Source organism: Leopardus geoffroyi, chromosome D2 (assembly GCF_018350155.1).
Source record: "Leopardus geoffroyi isolate Oge1 chromosome D2, O.geoffroyi_Oge1_pat1.0, whole genome shotgun sequence".
Classification (NCBI taxonomy): domain Eukaryota; kingdom Metazoa; phylum Chordata; class Mammalia; order Carnivora; family Felidae; genus Leopardus; species Leopardus geoffroyi.
The window spans coordinates 58697505-58715097 of record NC_059334.1 but is presented as its reverse complement, the minus strand read 5'-3'; the positions used below and the strand labels follow the sequence as shown (position 1 = coordinate 58715097).

General features: G+C 46.0%; 1 protein-coding gene across 3 annotated transcripts in view; it reads right to left on the bottom strand.

Moving 5' to 3' along the window:
* Nucleotides 1-369: 369 nt before the first annotated feature.
* CNNM1 (cyclin and CBS domain divalent metal cation transport mediator 1) overlaps nucleotides 370-17593 on the bottom strand; it is a 60442-nt gene continuing 43218 nt past the window's right edge. For 2 of the 3 annotated variants that reach the window (XM_045438527.1, XM_045438528.1), the window contains 5 exons: nucleotides 16231-16394; nucleotides 5816-5999; nucleotides 5515-5664; nucleotides 3784-3885; nucleotides 370-2800 (listed from right to left, as the gene is read on the bottom strand). In XM_045438527.1, the coding sequence (XP_045294483.1) occupies nucleotides 2721-2800; nucleotides 3784-3885; nucleotides 5515-5664; nucleotides 5816-5999; nucleotides 16231-16394 (680 nt within the window). In that variant the 3' untranslated portion in view covers nucleotides 370-2720. The remainder of the gene's footprint in view (nucleotides 2801-3783; nucleotides 3886-5514; nucleotides 5665-5815; nucleotides 6000-16230; nucleotides 16395-17593) is intronic. The other variant, XM_045438529.1, reaches the window with a different exon arrangement.

Genomic DNA, 17593 nt, shown 5'->3' with positions numbered 1-17593 from the left:
CACCCATCACGTGGGTTCAACAAATGCCAGCCCCTTCTCATTATCGGCTTGGTACTTCCTGTCCTCATTCACACTTGGGCTTCTCATTTGGGTTTTACTTTCCATTGCTGGCATTTGTTCCAGCAAAATCTTACCCATCTGGCCTCCAAAGTAGAGCACCAGTGCTTTCCTGTAACCTTAAGTACAGCTTTGCACCTGGCCTTGAGAGCCTTGCCTCTTGAGGCAGGTGGGCCTCAGGTGAGACCATTCCATGTGTGCTCCGACCCAACCAGCATCTCAAATGTGAAACCGCTTGAGAACTGAGCTATTTCAGGGGCAAGAAAAACATTCCAGGAAAAGCATTTTCATTTTATTTAAAAATTATTTACAATTAAGCCTTCATGAATGCTTTATTTTAAAATCCTTTTTTTTTTTTTTTTTTTTTTTTTTTAACTTTTTTAACCTGAAGGAAATCTTGGGGAATAGAGTGGGGAATAGGGAGGGGAGTGGTGACAGGCTCCTCTGGGAATTTGCAAAGGGATGGGTGTATGCAACAGCAGTGGCCTGAGCCCCATGGCCTAAGCAATAATGACAGGAAGACTAGCCAGGCAGGCCCCCTTGGGCCAGTGGCCAGCTGGGTAGGAAAATTGCACAATGACAGTTCTTGTTGAAACTCAGTGTTCACCGGTTTGGGTTTGAGGTGCCCGGCACTGAGGGCTGACACTTTGCCAGTTCCTATTAGGCAAGAGTAGGTGTTGGGAGTAGGTGGCAGCTGTGGAATCATCTAGGAATCATGCACTGCTGAGCCTCAGGCAGAACTGAGCAAGGGGTGAGAAGTCAGGCATACACTGCTGGAAAGAGCATCTCCAGTGGGAAAATCTTTACTTCCAAATGCTGTGGCCCTCTTGTCTGCAACATCTGCTCTGGTTTGGTGGGGAAGCGGGGACAAACGTGTGGGGGTGTGGTATGATACCCTAGGTTGTGCCAAGGATCTCTGAAGACTTCCACTTCTTGGCAGGTCCTAGCTTTCCCCATTGATTTGCTAGACACTAGAGAAGACCACTTGTATCTGTCTCGAACTGCCCACTGTTCACTCTGCATTGCAGAAACTTTGGGCTGAAAGTTCCACTGAGTTCAAATAGTGGGTTTTAACTCTTTGTGGGTCTGAGACATTTGAGAATCTCATGAAAGCTTTAGCCCTCTGGAAAACACACATAAGAACACATACACTAAATTCTGACAGTCTTACGGGCTTCATAGACCCTCTGAAGTCCAATAATGGAACCCCTGGGGTGACTGACCCCTAAATTAAGAACCCCTGAGTTAAAGATTCCTATGGGTAAGCATTTTCTTTTGAGATGCAAATAACCCAGAGGAATGAATTATCAGTCTCCTTCCCTCTCCGTGTGATTACTGATTGAATGGGTATGGGGGTGTGGGAGTGACAGTTTGGGGGGAAAGAGGGGGTAAGCCTGGATAGTATACCCCAGGGGAAGGTTTGGAGATTGAGCAGGCACCACGGGATCACTGGATCCCTGATTGAGGGAACTCAGGGAATGGGAGACAGAAAGGGAGACAGGTGTCCCAAAGACAACCTTCACTTATTTCTACATTTTCCCAAAGGTTGGTTGGCTGTGTGGTTAGTGATCTGTGTGATTAGTGATTTTATTCTTGAATTAGGTATGTGGAGTTATTTCGCCACCTAGTGGCCATACTTGGAATTGACTATGCCCCATCCAGGTGAAGAGAGATCTAGTAAATTCTTGGAGTGAAGTACACTTAGCTGACCTGCTGGGGAGGAGTAAGGGGTGGAGTGGGGGGAACAGATGAAAAAGGACAGCGATTCTCCAATGTTCCTGTTTAATGCACATTGAAGTCCCATGAGAGCTTGCATCCTTCTTGGCTGACCTGGGCACTCTTTGGTTTGTCATGGCTATACTTGCTTTAACAGCTTAGAATTTTTCTACATAAGTTTTTGTTTGTTTGCTTTGACTTGAACTTAAAACCTGAAATTCCATCTCTGGCTCCCAACTGGGTCTCTGCTCTCTGCTCCTTCTCTTCCAGAGCAGATTTATTGATGGATTGATGACTGCTGATAGGGAGCCAAAAAGATGTGTCCCTGGGCAAGACGGTGACTTGATGTTCCATCTCATTGTCTTTCCATTCCAGCTGAGACACACTTCCCAGGCTGCTAGAATCCTTATCTAACAGGAAACTGGTCACCGACAGTTTTCTGTTCTGTAACATCACATGCCACCATTGCCGAGTCCCACAGCTCTAAAGTCCTGGAGAAACTCTTGGTGTATCTCCTGAACTGACCTTCATACCTGCTGCTCCGGCCGCCTATACTCCTGTCTGTCGGTGGCGCCTTCTGAGCTAAGCTAAGCATGAAATATGGCATGGGGGGGATCCCAAAGAACAAAAAGGGAGTCGGGTCCCAGAGTGGCATTGTCAGCTTGCGGTCATTTCTTCTCCAGTCGCAGACTGTGCCGTGGAGAAGATCATTTCTAGCATGTTCCACCGGAGGCCCCTCCATCCATGATGGGCACAGCAAGGCTCTGAGTCAAACTGGAGGCAACAAGGGGAAATCTGCCAAACTGACTGCTAGGGGTGAAGAGGTGGTAAGGAAAGCAGAATGCTCTGTCACCTGTGGGAGGCCTCGGGAGACACAGAAGATGGGAGGGTGGGTTCTCCCTCAAAGCTCTTGAATCTCATACACCCAGCAAACACTGTCTGCCCTGTCATGTGATCAGAGGCATTAAATTGGAGTTCTCCTCAGAGGCTCTCTCTCCGTCAGGTGACCTCTTCCTTTTTCGACCACCTGAAAAACAATTTGTAAGGATCAATCTCTGGCTGGGAGGACATTCCTTGATATGGACTCTCTCCAAAACAGATGCGGAAATGGTGGCAAAGCCCTTGACAGTTTTGCAGAAAGTAATCTGCATTGCATCCTGGTGTTGATATCAGCATATTTATATCTACCTGGGATGACATCTCCAAAAAGCCAGGCCAGTGCCAGTGGAATGGAGATTTCCTGAGAGGATTGAGTAAAGTGCAGGTAATGCCTCAGAACCAGGTCTTTCCATCTCCTCAGAACCAGGCCCAACTGCCTGGCAGACACCTCCTGTGAGAAGGCTGGTCTCACAGCCTTTGGTGTTCCATGAGCCAGGGTTTTGGTGGGTGTAGCTGGGGGCCATTCCCACACACCTACGTTCTGTAGCTTGGAAACAACCTTCTTTCTGCATTGGGGCAGGTGGGGTAATCATACAATTGTCCTCAAGGATGGAAGGGCACTGTGTTCCCAGCTCTGTTGTTTTTAGGGAGGAGTATTTTTCTGCTATTGACTTCCTTCCATGAAAGATACTGCTTTCCTTTCTACGGAGTCTCTGGGACACAAATTCTTTCTTTAAAGGACCAGACAGTAAATCTTACAGGTTTTGCAGGCCATTTGGTCCCTGTTGCAACTGCTCAACTCTGCTATTGTGGCCATAGATAACAAATGGGTCTACGATCCAGTAAGTCTTTATTTACAAGAACGGGCAGGAGAGGGAGGCCAGGATTTGGCCGTGGCCATGGCTTGCAGACTCCTGTCCTAGATGACAGCCAACTGAATGGGATGCATCCCCCCCTCCCCCATTATCAAGGGCACAGTACTGGCCCAAGCCCTGTTACAGATTTCCATGATTATACCTCATTAGGTTCCCACAAGGAGTCAATGGTTCTTCCTCCAGGGGTAATATCCTAACATAATTTTTCTACTAACTAGCTGGTGGGAGGCTTTCATCTAAGTGAAGAGCTACTCACTCAAGGTTCTCAGCAGCTTCTTGCCCATGGTTTCCTCAAAGTCGCTACTGCAGGGGCTGGTCTCTGTGTCCAGGTTGATATTACAACATTCACTATCTGATGCTGAGAGAAAGGAAAGAAGAAAGAACTCAAGTCTTCCCAACCTACACACCCAGGGATGTAGGAAGGGTGATTCTGAGTGATGTTCCTCAGCAGGTGAAAGTTCAAAACCAGAGCCAAGGCAGCAGTGGCTGTAACAGGAGGGGATGTCCAGGAAGCTGTTGGCTCTCATTAGTTAGCAAAGGGCAGTTTAGTGCCACAAAAGGAACAAAGAGACCAGGAGCGAGAATCTAACAATATAAATGTTACTTGGCAGGAGAGAGATGAAGAGGACAAGATGTTCTTTGTTCAGTATCTTTGCCAGACAAAAAGCACATTTGAGGACCCTGAGGTGGGGATACCTACTCAGACCCTGGGAAATCACAGGACTCAGTAACAATTAAGCACACATCTGTTATCTTTCCCACCGAACCCAGTGGGGATTTAGAGAGGCACAGAATCTCAAAGCCAGGAAGAGGCCCAGGTCCTTAATACCAGTGAGGTAAGAACCTGACCTGGGAGGCAGAGTGGGGTGGTGGAAACAGCATTGCACGCAAAGCTATGAGGCTGATCCTGCTTTTAGGGCAGTATATAGACCAGACAAGTCTTTTCTCAGGGCCTCAGGGTCCGCATGCAAGGTCCCTGTGTCATACAAGGAGGATGGACTAGATGAACTCCAAAGACTATTTTCTCCATTCTTACTCCTTTGATACAATTTCTTGCTACATGATTTAGCTACTGAATTCAGTGTGTGAGGGAGAAAAAGAACACCAGTTCTAAATTCCGGTCCTTGCATGGTGCTTATGTATGTCCCAGATATTCTGAGTTAGCCACAATTCAAATATATTGTTGTACTGACTGCAAAAATTGATGAGCACTTGTTGGGTCATTGCTCTGGACTCAAGGGGTCTCAGACTATGGACTGGGGCAGGTCTGGGAGGTCAGGTGTGGGGGCACAGGCACTGCTGAAGGCCTGGGGAAGTAGATCTCAGTGGGGCAAGGACAGGAGGATCTCAGGACAGGTGGGACATAGGGAGCTCAGAGCAACACCACTGCCAAGACAGAAGCGTTGAGAGACTCAGAGATGATATGCTCTCAGAACTCAGGACAAGTTCTACAGATTACCTCCTCTGGCCCAAAAGAGGGGAAGAGTGCTGCCAGTAAGAGTGCTGGCTGACTTCAGGTTCCTCATCTGTAAGGCAGGTCTCTAAGAACTACCTAATACAGAGCATGGTACCACGCACTGTGATACACCCTCTGTATAAGCTATTTCATTTATGCCCCAAGCTACTTCATGACCTAGCCACCATGGTTTACATCTATTAACATAAGGAAGAAACTTACCTGTTAAGATAAGGAAACAGCATCTTAGGTTAAAGTAACTTGCTGAAAATCGCACAGCTCCTAAATGAAGGAGCCAGAACTGAATCCAGATGGAAACCTAGCTCCTAACACCACCCTACACATGGTCTTCCTGGGAGAATGGATCGACAGGCCTGGTGAGGGGTTGGCACTTAGAAAAGTGTGAGTTTCCCTTCCCTCGCTCACTGTGTGAGGAGGTGGTAATATTACATGGGGGCTGGGGTTCCTCCTTGATTTTCCCCCAGGCCATCCCAGTGCCCGACGGTGATGACCCCAATTTCCCTGCCCGACCTGCCGTCGTAGGAATAGCTGCAGAAGACAGTGAGAGCTGCTGTGTGCTCTGTTCCTCGAGGTCCGTCATCTCTTCCTGGGTGAAGGCCATCTCCTCCATCCTCAGGTACACGACCTCGCCGGGGCTTCTCAGCCCATCTGAGCGGCTGCCTGGGGAGGATAGCAAGTGTGTGCCCATCTGCTCTGGAGAAGACCTGCAGCTCTAACTGCTACAGGATGGCAGCTCTGGGCAGGGTTGAAGGAGGAAGGTGGGGCTGCCCTCGCCCCGCGGCAGCCCAGCCCATCCACCCAACGGACTTACACGGCAGGCTGTTTCTGTTGCTCAGGAGGGTGATGGCAGGGTCATCCTTGGGGGTCTGGGGTGTACCCCGGGTCGTAGGGGCTTTGGTGGAGTCTCCGTCAGCAAAGGCCTCCATGTCGGGGGACTGGGGTGAGCTGTCCATGTGGCAGGCAGTGAGTGCATTCTGGTACTGCTGCCGAGTGATCTAGAAAGAAGAGGCAGAGAGGGGAGGAAGCTCAAGAGGGGCTGGACAGAGCCCTCCTTGGATGTGGTCAGCCTCTCCGAGCTCAGAAGCAGCCCTACTAGGGTGCGTTGGAACCCCTGACCTCTGTGGGTGAGGATCCATGAACCGGGTCCTTTCCCAAGCTGTACCAGCCTAGCAGTTGAGGGACAATGAGTCCCCACTGTCATTTTTATTGGCTCTGGACTTCTACAGTGCCCCTGGAGGAGCCAAGCCTTCTCCTGAGCCTCGGAGGAGGTTGGAGGGCACCTTCAGGTAGCAGAGTACTTGCCCACAGAGAAGTTTTAAATACGTGCTTCCACTATTGCCAAGGGACCTCTTCCTAAGGGTCCACAGGGAGTGTAGTGAGGGAAGCTTTGCTGCTCCATGTCCCGCTGTCAGGAAGCTGGATGCTGAGGCCTGAGAGCGCACAGTCATTTCTCATTTGGACTTGGCCCGCCACCGGATGTGGGATCATGCTCCTATGTGGGAAAAGTCCACAGCAGAGGTCTCCGAGCTCCTTCATCAGATCATGGGAGTCTTCCTAGCGACTCTCCTGATGTGTCAAGCCTCACCCACAAGTAAAAGCATCTTGAGAATCAGGTTTAGCCAGACCAGAAGGGAATTCCCATAATTCCAGGAAGGAAACAACATGGATCAAATGTCTTTTCTGGAACACAGAAAGGTTCATCTGTCATCTCCGTTCTCTGGGTGTATGTTGCAGACTCATGCCTCGCATCCTTGTGTCCAGTAAAAACTAGCTAGTTTTTGTGCCACCCAGGATAGAAATGTGCTACCATGAATCCATGAATGGCACGGGGTGAAAAGTGACAATGGCACATAGTGCCACACCATCTCTTCTCAAGCACTATGGTCACCTCAAATGTTTTCCTCCCTTCTTCACTGCATTTAGCTAGAGAACAGGCAAAACCACACACTGTTCATGTTCCTTCCCTTTCCTTTCGGGGCAGGATTGGTATTACATGTTGGAACAGTAAGGCTGCGTGGCTGGTAATAGGAGAGGGATGGTTAAGATTTCCACGTTGGAACGGAGGCGGCTTGAAGCTGGTTTGGTATCTGGCAAGGGCTCTTTTAACAGTGGCCCCTTGTCAACTGCCCACTCTCCAGCACCTGCCCTCTAGACCTTCCCTTCCCCGGTGGCTTGGATGCCTGGCCTCCCTGGGGGCTGTGGGTGATGCTCAAACTGAAGTCCTGGAGTCAATCCTAGACAGCTCAGTACTCACATTCTCAGGGGGGTGACTCTCCATCACTTCTGGCTCATCCCACTTCTGCTTTCCTCATACACCTATGTTTCTCCTTTCCTTTCTGTACAGGCTGTTGCTCTCGTAATTTTTATTGAGTATTTTATTCTGCTTTATTATCCTCTGATGTTCTTTCTACATTTTCTAGATCCTATGGTCCTCTAATTACCCCAAAATGTTTAAAAATTTAGCACTCATCCTGAATGTTAGGTTATAATCTTCACCAAAATATCTAGCCTCAACAACCATTCAGGCAATGTTTTCTCATCATAAAGAGAAATCTTCTATTTCCCCTCAAGTTGGGAACTCATTACTTTGTTGGACATTATCAATCTTTTCTTCTCTAACAAACTTCAGGATGTCTTGCATGAGGATCGAGCAAATTCCAAGCACAACTAATCTAATCACAAAACACCAATTAAGAATGTATGTCTTTTTGCATTTTGTATGGGAGACCCACATGCAGAGATCCCAAGCTTCTAGCTATACTACTGCCCATTAGAGGGGACAAAGATAGTTCTCTTGATAGTTTAAAACCGTTATTCTCAAACTTCAGCATCGGAATTACCCAGAGGCCTCGTTAAAAACAAGATCGCTGGGCCCCATTCTCAGAGTTTCTAATTTGCTAGGTCTGGAGTAGGGCCTGAGAGTTTGCAGGTCTAACGAGTGCTCGGGTGATGCTGATGCAGCTGGTTTGGAGACTGCACTCTGAGCACCACTGACTTAAGACCTAGTTAAAATCAAACACAGTCCTCCTACTCAGGTTTTGAATCCTTTAAAGGTTTCAAATGGATAAAGTGGCAAAGTGTTAACTGGCTTTGATATTTTTCAGGCCCAAATGACATGTTCTCTGCTTTATGGCATGCAACGATGGGGGTCTCAACTTGGCATTTGCCTAAAGTCTTCAATAGATTCAATGTTACTGTAGACTTTTACAGCCCCCTTTGTTGGGAAGTGAGAAATCAGGTTCCAAAATTTCCCCAAGAGATGTCAACTCTGGAGCCTACCCTCAGACTAAAACCTTACCATGAGTCAATCACAGAACATCAGGCGTGTATTAGAGATTTCACCATCAATTGACTGTGATGCTGCCCATACCGATGGTTCAGGGACTTGCAGTGTTTCAGAGAAAGGATCAAAGTGACACGCTAATTATTCATGCCTCCCAGGACAGTGGTTCTCAACCTTGGCAGCACATTTGAATCACTTGGGAAGCTTTAAGATATCCTGATACCCAGGCAACACCCTTAAGCAATTATATCCAAATCTCTGAGAGTGGGGCACAGACATCTGGATTATTTAAAGCTCCCCAGGTGATCCCAATGCACACCACAGGTGAGTCCAATGCTCTGGACTCTTGGAAATGCCCCTGTAACCAATTATTATCTACACTCCCCTTAATAGTTGCCTTCACTGATGTTTGATTTTCATAGTGGACCCCCAGCTTGCATACAGGGCTGAACTAAAAAAAAAAAGCTCCATATGAAGAACATAAACTGGCAAAACTTGCAGATGAGGCCAATATGTACTATTTTTTTCTGATGTCTTCCATAGTCCTATAGTAATCCATTTGATAAATACTTCAAGAAATTACTGCCAGGAAAAAGTTCCTTTCTCTAGAAAAATGATATACTTGATGAGAACACAAATGTCCACTACGTTTGCCCTCTTTGCTTTTAGGACCAGGAAGCTCACAGATAAATTTATTATTTACTTACGGTAACAAACTCATGCCTTATTGCTTTTTCACCGAATTGGTTTGCAATTTCTTTTTAATTTCTTATTTAAAATATTATATATCATTTTTGGAAATCATATATATTACTGGAAGTGCTATCAATTTCATAAAAGAGATGGAACTGATATTAGGTTTTAGGATGTGGGTGAGGTCTAGTGCTAGTGTTACTAACCCATAAGAGCTTGCTCTTGCAGGTAGAGGTTGGGATAGGAGGGTGGAACAGTCCATCCATAGGGTATATTATGGCTTACACAGCACTTGGGTATGTGTTACCCCTTTGCTCTTCATAGTGACTGTGTTGGGTAGGCATGAGGGCTCTTTTGATCCCCATTTTACAAATAAGAAAATGAGGTCCAGAAATGTTGAGGGATTGCCTCAAGTTTGACAGTTAGCAAGCTTTCAGAGTCCTAGCCAGGGCACTGTCTCCGCTGTATGGGTTTTGCCTGGGAAAGTGCTATTCACTCATGGGAGCCAGGGAGGTGGCAGGGGAAGTGAGACTATGAAGCTCCAAGTTTTCAGAGGGAGAAACTCCAGAGCCTAACAATGGTGCCCCTGTAACCTGGATATTGTAGTTTAAAGGCCTTTAGTCTTGCTCTTCAGGGACAACGATCTCAGCCTGGGCTCTGCACTGTGAGTGGGTGTGCCTGGCTGCACTAGGCTGTCTTTCACAATCCTTTAGAGGAGGTGTCCCAATAACTGCTTTGTAGCTTGGGGTCTATAGGCATCTGATGACCGAAAACCAGCTGGCACACAACTGGAACCAGTGTCACCATCAAACCCAATTCTCTAATGTGTCCATGGGCTTCCCAAAGGTGGAGCTTTCTTTAGAGTCTTACAGGTTCTTCTGGCTTAAAGGACAGAAACATTTCCTAAATGACTCTTGATAAGCTCACCAGAGTACTTGATATTACTCTTTTTGGGTTAACTAGTTTAGATTTGGCTTCTAGTTTAGTCCTAGTGTTGCCACTTTCAAGCTGGTCTGTAACAGAGGCCCAGTGATAATGAGATAATGCCACTGAACCTGCCATCCAACTGTTAGAAATGACTGTTTAAAACACGTCCACATCGATCTCTCACAAGTTAACTCTATAATGGGCATACATTTCGAAGAAAGGCATAAAATCTATCATCATCTCATTTCATCTAAACTGTGCATGGCACATCATGAGGTGGGGAAGGGGCAGGAGCAATGGTCCCTCTGCCCCCGGAGTAGGAGTGAGTGGAGGTGTTGTCAAGGCAGGATGAGGTCTTAGGGAAGTAAATCCGTAACTAAGAAAATAAAGTGAAAGACAAAGTAGGGGAAGGAAGGAGATTCCAAGTAGGGACAATGACAAAAGGAAGATGGAGAGGCAGAGATGATGAGTGAAGGGAAGACGGGAGGAAGGGAGAAGGAAGGGGGTGTGTTCTTGTTTGACTGTGAGATGGATTTATGGGCTCAGTTGGGACATTAGCTGTTCTGCCCAAGCTAGAAGCCTCTCAGGAGTGTTGCAAAGTGCTGTATTTAGTTTATTTCTGGACAGGTTCTGTCCAGGCCACATGCACAGTGAGCTGTACCATTCTCTCTTTGTTCTTAAGAAAAAGTGATATGTCCCTTCAGGAACCTGGGAGCAAGGATCCGGGAACTCTAACCCTCTTTAAGCATTGTTCTGGAGCAAAAGAACGAGCTGGGAATAAAGCATTACATCTGGTAACAATCCTGAGTAAATGTACTCCTTCCTTATAAGATACTGAGTTCCGTGTCATGGAGGCATTCACACAGATGTTAAATAACCACTTGTCAATGATGTTAGAGGGAAGATTCAGACAGCTACGGCCAGGACCTAACATTAGAGGGAAGAAGCATGGTTCTGCGTAGGGGGAGCAGGGTGGTTGCCCAGTACAGGGGTAGGGGCAGAGGTTGGGGGCGGGCCTATACTGTTGGTGGATGGTTGTATAGAAGGAAAGGTACTACCCACTAGTTACCTTCTCCCTAAGTCTCACAGCCTTGTTTTCACAATGCTTCCTCTTTTTAAATATATATATTAAAAAAACCCATAATCATAAACTACTGACATGTCAATCTGTCACCTTGAAAGAAATTGTTGATAAGGCACCACTCTAGAAAATGTGTTCAGGGGGCGCCTGGGTGGCGCAGTCGGTTAAGCGTCCGACTTCAGCCAGGTCACGATCTCGCGGTCCGTGAGTTCGAGCCCCGCGTCGGGCTCTGGGCTGATGGCTCAGAGCCCGGAGCCTGTTTCCGATTCTGTGTCTCCCTCTCTCTCTGCCCCTCCCCCGTTCATGCTCTGTCTCTCTCTGTCCAAAAATAAATAAATGTTGAAAAAAAAAAATTTAAAAAAATAAAAAAAAAAGAAAATGTGTTCAGGAAACAACCTCTCACCAGCTGCATTTTCTAGATTCAAGCATTACTGTTTTTTTTTAATTCAATTCTTTTATTGTTACTATTTTTTCACATTTTTGATTCAAGCATCACTTTTCATCACCTTGCTTCTCTTGTTCAACCATGTGAGAATTTCTTACTATCTAAAACAGTACTGTCCAATAGAAATATAATGAGTTGCATAAGTAATTGAAAACTCTCTTGTCACATTAAAAATAAGTAAAAACAAATAGAGGGAATTAATTTTAATAGTGTTTCATTTAAGCCAACATATCCAAAACAATTTCACTTCAACACAGAATCAATATAAAAGTATTAATGAGGAATTTTGCATTCTGTGTTTGTACTAAGCCCTTGGAATCCAATATGTACTTTGCATGCACGGCACATTGATTTGGATGAACCACAGTGTGTTTGGCAGCCCCATGTGGCTACTGGCTACTATGTTGGGCAGCAGAGGTCTAGCAGATCAACCTGAATCTCTCTGCCCAGTTCTGATAATCCGGCCTTGTGCCCAATGGTGCTCCCACTGCTCGCACACGCAGAACCACTGGGCCAGCCCAGCTTCTCTCTTCACACTCCCTTGAATGCACTGTGCTTACTCATCTTCCATACGCCTGTTTATTGGTATCCCTCCTCCTGTTCTTTCCTAATTCTTAAAGGTCTGGTCCATTCGCAGCAATACAGTGCTTAAAATAAGTGTCACACAAACTCTTAATCAATTAGATACTACCCTGCTTTGGTCACTATTGCTTAACCTACATTTCTTCTCTCTTACTAGATTTTAAACTCATTAGGCAGAGGATATGTTTTACATTTCTTAGTATAGCCACTGGTGTCTAGATCCCTCGTTAATGCTCAACCTACTGATTGGCTCATTGAGGAAGTCAAACCACTGCTCAAAAGCCAACATGTTTTTATTCTCTCTTTATTACTGTAGATACAGGCATTTCTTAGTGCAGCTTGAGTTCAAATTGTCTTCTCTTACACAGCAGCCAGTTAGGAACTCAAGCATCCTCTAAATTACAAAGGAATGGAGACCTGTTTACCTTGAAACTAACCGAAGTAACTGTACACTTTTGGACATTTTGAGTTGGCAGCCAACGTGTCCAGAAGTTAACCTTCAACCAGTGTGATGACTCCTATCATTTAATGAAGTTCATCTCTCACAACACCATCTTGCAATTTAGGGATTCTGCCACCAGATGGTGATGGGGCATTTTGGTCACGGTTACACAATCTAGACTATAAGACATCTGCCAAATAGTCTTAGTGTAATGATGATATTTACCAAAAGCATTGTTAAAAAATTTATAAGGATTCTTTGGTACCTTCATTCATAATTTACTAACTATGACTAATCGTGGCTTTAATATCTCTCCCAGATAATCGTTAGATACAACTTTCTAATTTTGAAGCTTATCTTAAAGTCAAATTACTTCCGGACTTAATAACGTTCTGGAACTTTTGTTGGACATGAAAACCCCTTGCAAGCTCTCCCTGCAGCCAATCACAGGAGCCTGGGCCGTGAGGACACCTCTCTTCGACAGTCTTTAGCTTCCTCAAAAGCTCCCCCTCTGTTAAAAAGGTAGGGGGACAGGTGGGTGAGGGGAATAAAAGGGCAGCCCTAACAAGTCTATTACATCAGCAGAAGGGAATTTTCAACTTTAGTCTAAGGCATCAACTTAACTTATATATACATATACATATACATATACATATACATATACATATACATATACATGTATATGTATATATATATTTTTTTTAAAAGAGAAAACCAGTACCAAAATAAAACAAACAAGTGCACGTTCAAACAAGAGCTTGAACTCCCAAAGTTCCCTTCTATAGAATTGTTACAGTTGAATTGTTACAGTCAAGGATTTGAAGGAGGTTTCTGAATAATACTTTAATTGGTTTCTAACCTCCCCTCAACTTCTACTTTTAACATTTAGTCTTCTCAATGTCAACATGTCGAGGTGGGAAAAGGGACCATGTTCTGTGCCACTTAGCCGCCCTGGGTCACAGCAAAGTCCTCTGGCCTGACCAAAAGGATGACACCTGTACCTGAGAACTGACCTCGGGTTTGGGGTTCTCAACATCAGGAAAGACACTTCCTTTTTATGTTCCTCATTAGCTGTAGAATGTCCCCTTTCCTTATGTTCTAGGCATGGATATCCATGAGCTCATCTGTAAGTTTCAAGAAAATCCTTACAAACTCCATGCCAGGTACTCATCTTAACACATTCCTCTTTGTGGAGCTGTCCAATACATCCCCTGAAAGTGCTCCCCAATCCAGGCACACCCAGACATGTTCCAGAAAACTCTGGGCTCACCAGTTGATCATTAAATAGGATGCCTCAAATTCTCATTCATTCTCCTCCCCAAACCAGCAAGCAAAATCTTCATATTGATTTCCTAAACTTAGGATGTAAATAACATTAGGGACTGAAAGTCTATGTCGCTCCCCGCCCCAAATTCCTATGCTGAAATCTTAACCCCCAGCGAGATGACATGTGGAGGGGGCGCCTTTGGAAGAAGTTAGGTCCTGAGGGTGGAGCGCACGCGAACGGAATTAGTGTCCTAATAGGAAGACAGTTTGCTTCCTGTCTCTGTCTCTTCCCCCATGTAAGGATACAAGGAGAAGATGGTTTTCTGCAAACCAGAACGTGGGCTCTCACCAGACACTGGATCTGCTGGTTCCTTGAATTTGGACTTCCAGCCTCCAGGACTGTGGGAAAGAAGTGTTTGTTATTTAAGCCACCCAGTCTCTGACTATTTGTTATGGCAGCCTGAACTAAGACAAATGTGAAGACCTAAGAAACAAACTTAATTGAAAATTCCCAGTGCACTTATAGTAGAATTAAGTGCCTTCCTCTGGCTTAAAGATGCCAGACAACATTGCTGCTGACTGTCCACTGTCATTTCATGCTGGGCTCTGTCTTTGCACGCTGCGTACCAGAATTCAGATCCACGAACCACCGAGCTTTTTCCTGCCTCTGTGGTTTCTCTCTTGAACATTCTCCTCCCCTCCCCTTTCAGGTCCCAGAAAAAATGTTGTTTTGTCAGTCTGCTCTGATAACCATTCCTAAAGGAAACCCCTTGCCAGCTCTGCCCAATCACTGTTTATCCCGCTACCTTGTTACCTTCCTAGCCTTTATCACTACCTGAAATTAGGTTCTTCATGATGCGGTTACTTGTTTATTCTCTCTGTCCCCCTCCTAGCACAGAAACTCTAGGAAGGCAGGAGCTTATGGTCTTGTTCACCATAGTATCTTGTCAATATCAAGCACAGAGTAGGTATTCAGTCAATATTTGTTGAACCACTTACTCATATTGTGACTTTCAAGTTCTTTTTCCACAAACCGTGTGACCAGTACTACAAACCAGGAAGAGCTAGCCCAGTAGAGTTTCTCTGTTCTCATTTTTTTCCTACCTCCACTTCTGAGGAAGGCCTGCAATGAGAGGGCTTCAGGACAAGGAGGCAGGGAGGAGAATCATGGACTTCAGTTTTCTGAGGTTTAACTTTAGTGTCACATTAGATTTGTTAAGTGTCCCCAGTCACACACACCCATGAGTATTGCGGGGTTAGTTGCCACAAGTTATTTCTTCCTGGGGCTCCTTCAACTCTGATTTCCCACAACTCTTCCTAAAGACTGGGGTTTTGAGGGTTTGGACTCTGGAGACAGAGAGACTGAATTCCAAAGCTTGGCTCTGCCACTCACCAGCCATATGACCTTAGACTCCTCAAGCTCCAATGTCTTCATGTCTAAAATGGTTATGACAGTAGTACCTACCTGACAGGGTGGTGATCAGACCACCTGGATCATTCAGACAAAGGAGTCCCAAAGCGCATGCACAGAGCACCCCACAAACAGTTATTATCCCACCCCACCTGCCAGGCTCAGCCCCTCCCTTTGGTAACTTTCTATCTTTGTGTTTCTATCTTCACCTCAGGGTATCTGCAGAGTTCTGGAACACAGAAAGCCAGGCAGTGCACACTGCTCTCAAATTATCAGAGCTTGTGTTCTGGACAGAAGGAGAGAACCTCCTCCCTCCTTTGTGATAAATATATCTCTCATAATCCAGCCTGCGACTGGACAAGATATACCAACTCAACTCATTGGGTGTTTTGTTGGACTTGGATAAATGGGGCTCACTCCAGGCATGTAACAGTTTGCAGAATGCTAGCAAATAAAACCTATCAAAGCACGAGAAGGAGGACATTTTAGAAGGTTTCTGTGCAATACCAATCTTAATGTGAGGTATGAAGCAATGGCCCCCCTACCCTTTAACTACAAGGCAATGAGCACTGTGGCCTCTCTCTCCTGCATGTGCAAAGTGATGGATGTTCCGAGCTCCACTGAGCTCAGTGATTGCTAAGGGTGTAATGGTTACACAAAGGGTTTTTGCTTAACATACCTGCCAAATTGCATTTTAGACTTGAAACAGAAAGACATAAAAATATACTACCTTATGGAAAATCACAGCATGGTTTCTTCCATATACTTGGTTTATTAATCACCTGCAAATTTATCTCGGAAAAACAAATCAACCTGGTGGCAATGGCAGGGGGTTCAAAAGAAACAGTTCACTGGCAACTTGTCTCAGGCACCCTAATTCCGCACTGGTTTATGCCTCAGTTTCCCCACACAAAAAATGGGGATCAGGAGATCTTAAAAGAGTGACAAATTAGTAATCAAGCTAACCAAAAACAGGGCCCTTGTAAAGCCAGGGAACAATTAGCACCCAGCGTTATCTTGGCGCATTGGATTGCACATCCTGTCCTGCTTCCCCAGCCGGCTGGCAAGCCGGGGATGGCCCTCCCGGGACAGTTACCTTCACAAATTGCACATCGCTGAGGATGTGCACTGAGTAGTCGGGAGTGTAGAGGTTGTTGCTGCTGCTGCACAGCTGGGTGTTGCTCCCCCCAAAGTCACTGCGCTCGCGGTTTGGAGACTCAGAGCGGTTCAACCCGCTGCAGCGAGAAGGGGACCGGTTTACTGCAGACAGTGAGGGAGAGGTGAGGGAGAAAAGGCAAGGAGAGGCGGGTGGGGAGAAAAGACAGGAGAACAGAAAGAGCGATGGGGAGAGGGAGGGGGAGAGAGAGAGATAGAGAGAAAGAGAGAGAGAGAGAGAGAGGTGTTGTTTACTAAGGGCCCACAGGACTTCTAGGCGGTGGTAGAACCAGGCCCTCACCCTTCCCGTCAGAGCCCAGATGCTCAGTTTGTTACAGGAACTCACGGCTCCACTCTGCGCAGGCTCCTCCTGCTCCCCACAACGTCCACCAGGGAGGGACTGGGGCAGAGGGGTCCACAGCCTTTCTCAGTTCTGGTCTTTGGGTTAAGTGCTGGAGATGAGGACCGAGCTGTGAGCGTGGTTAGCTACTCCAAAGCATGAGATCCTCTATCAGGATATAAACTCTGTTCACGAACCTTATTTTACAAAGGCGAAGGCCTTGGGTTTGACAGCACATAGAACCAACCCTTGCCATGGTGAGCCATTTTGGCAGGGATAACTCAGGTCTGCCCTAACACTGTCAGGACACTGGACAAACGGAGACCCACAGACCTATTCAATCACATGGGTACCTATTCAAATCACATGAATAAACTGTTAAAATCTGTTCTATCCTTGTCCTTGACAACTATACCTTCGTAACGTAACGTAACGTAACGTAACGTAACGTAACGTAACGTAACGTAATGTAACATAACATAACATAACATAACATAACATAACATAACATAACCTGGAAGGCCAACTCCAACTCCTTAGAGTTTTCTGCTAAAATATAAAACATAAAACAGGGTTGTATGGGGACAAATGGCCCCTACCCTAGGGGCTTCCCAGCCTCCTTATCCGCCCCACCCTGCCCCCACCGGGAGGTTTAGGTGAGGAATTTCAGGATTCTGTATCTGAAATGTGGTCCTGAAGGAAGAACAAGGGCTCTCAGTGGGCACATCTCTTTGGCCCTATGAACTCCTCACCTACACGGAGGGCTGGGACTAAGAAGGACTAAATGGGGGTTCTCTAAAGTGTGTCTAGGGCAGGATTCCATCTAGGCCTAAGTGGGGGTGGGGGAACAGAATACTGGAATAACCCCCAGGACTTCTGTCAAAGGCATCTCAATGTTCAGAGTCAGTTTTGTTTTGTTTTGTTTTGTTTTGCTTTTTTGTTTTTTTAACCACTTTCAAGAACC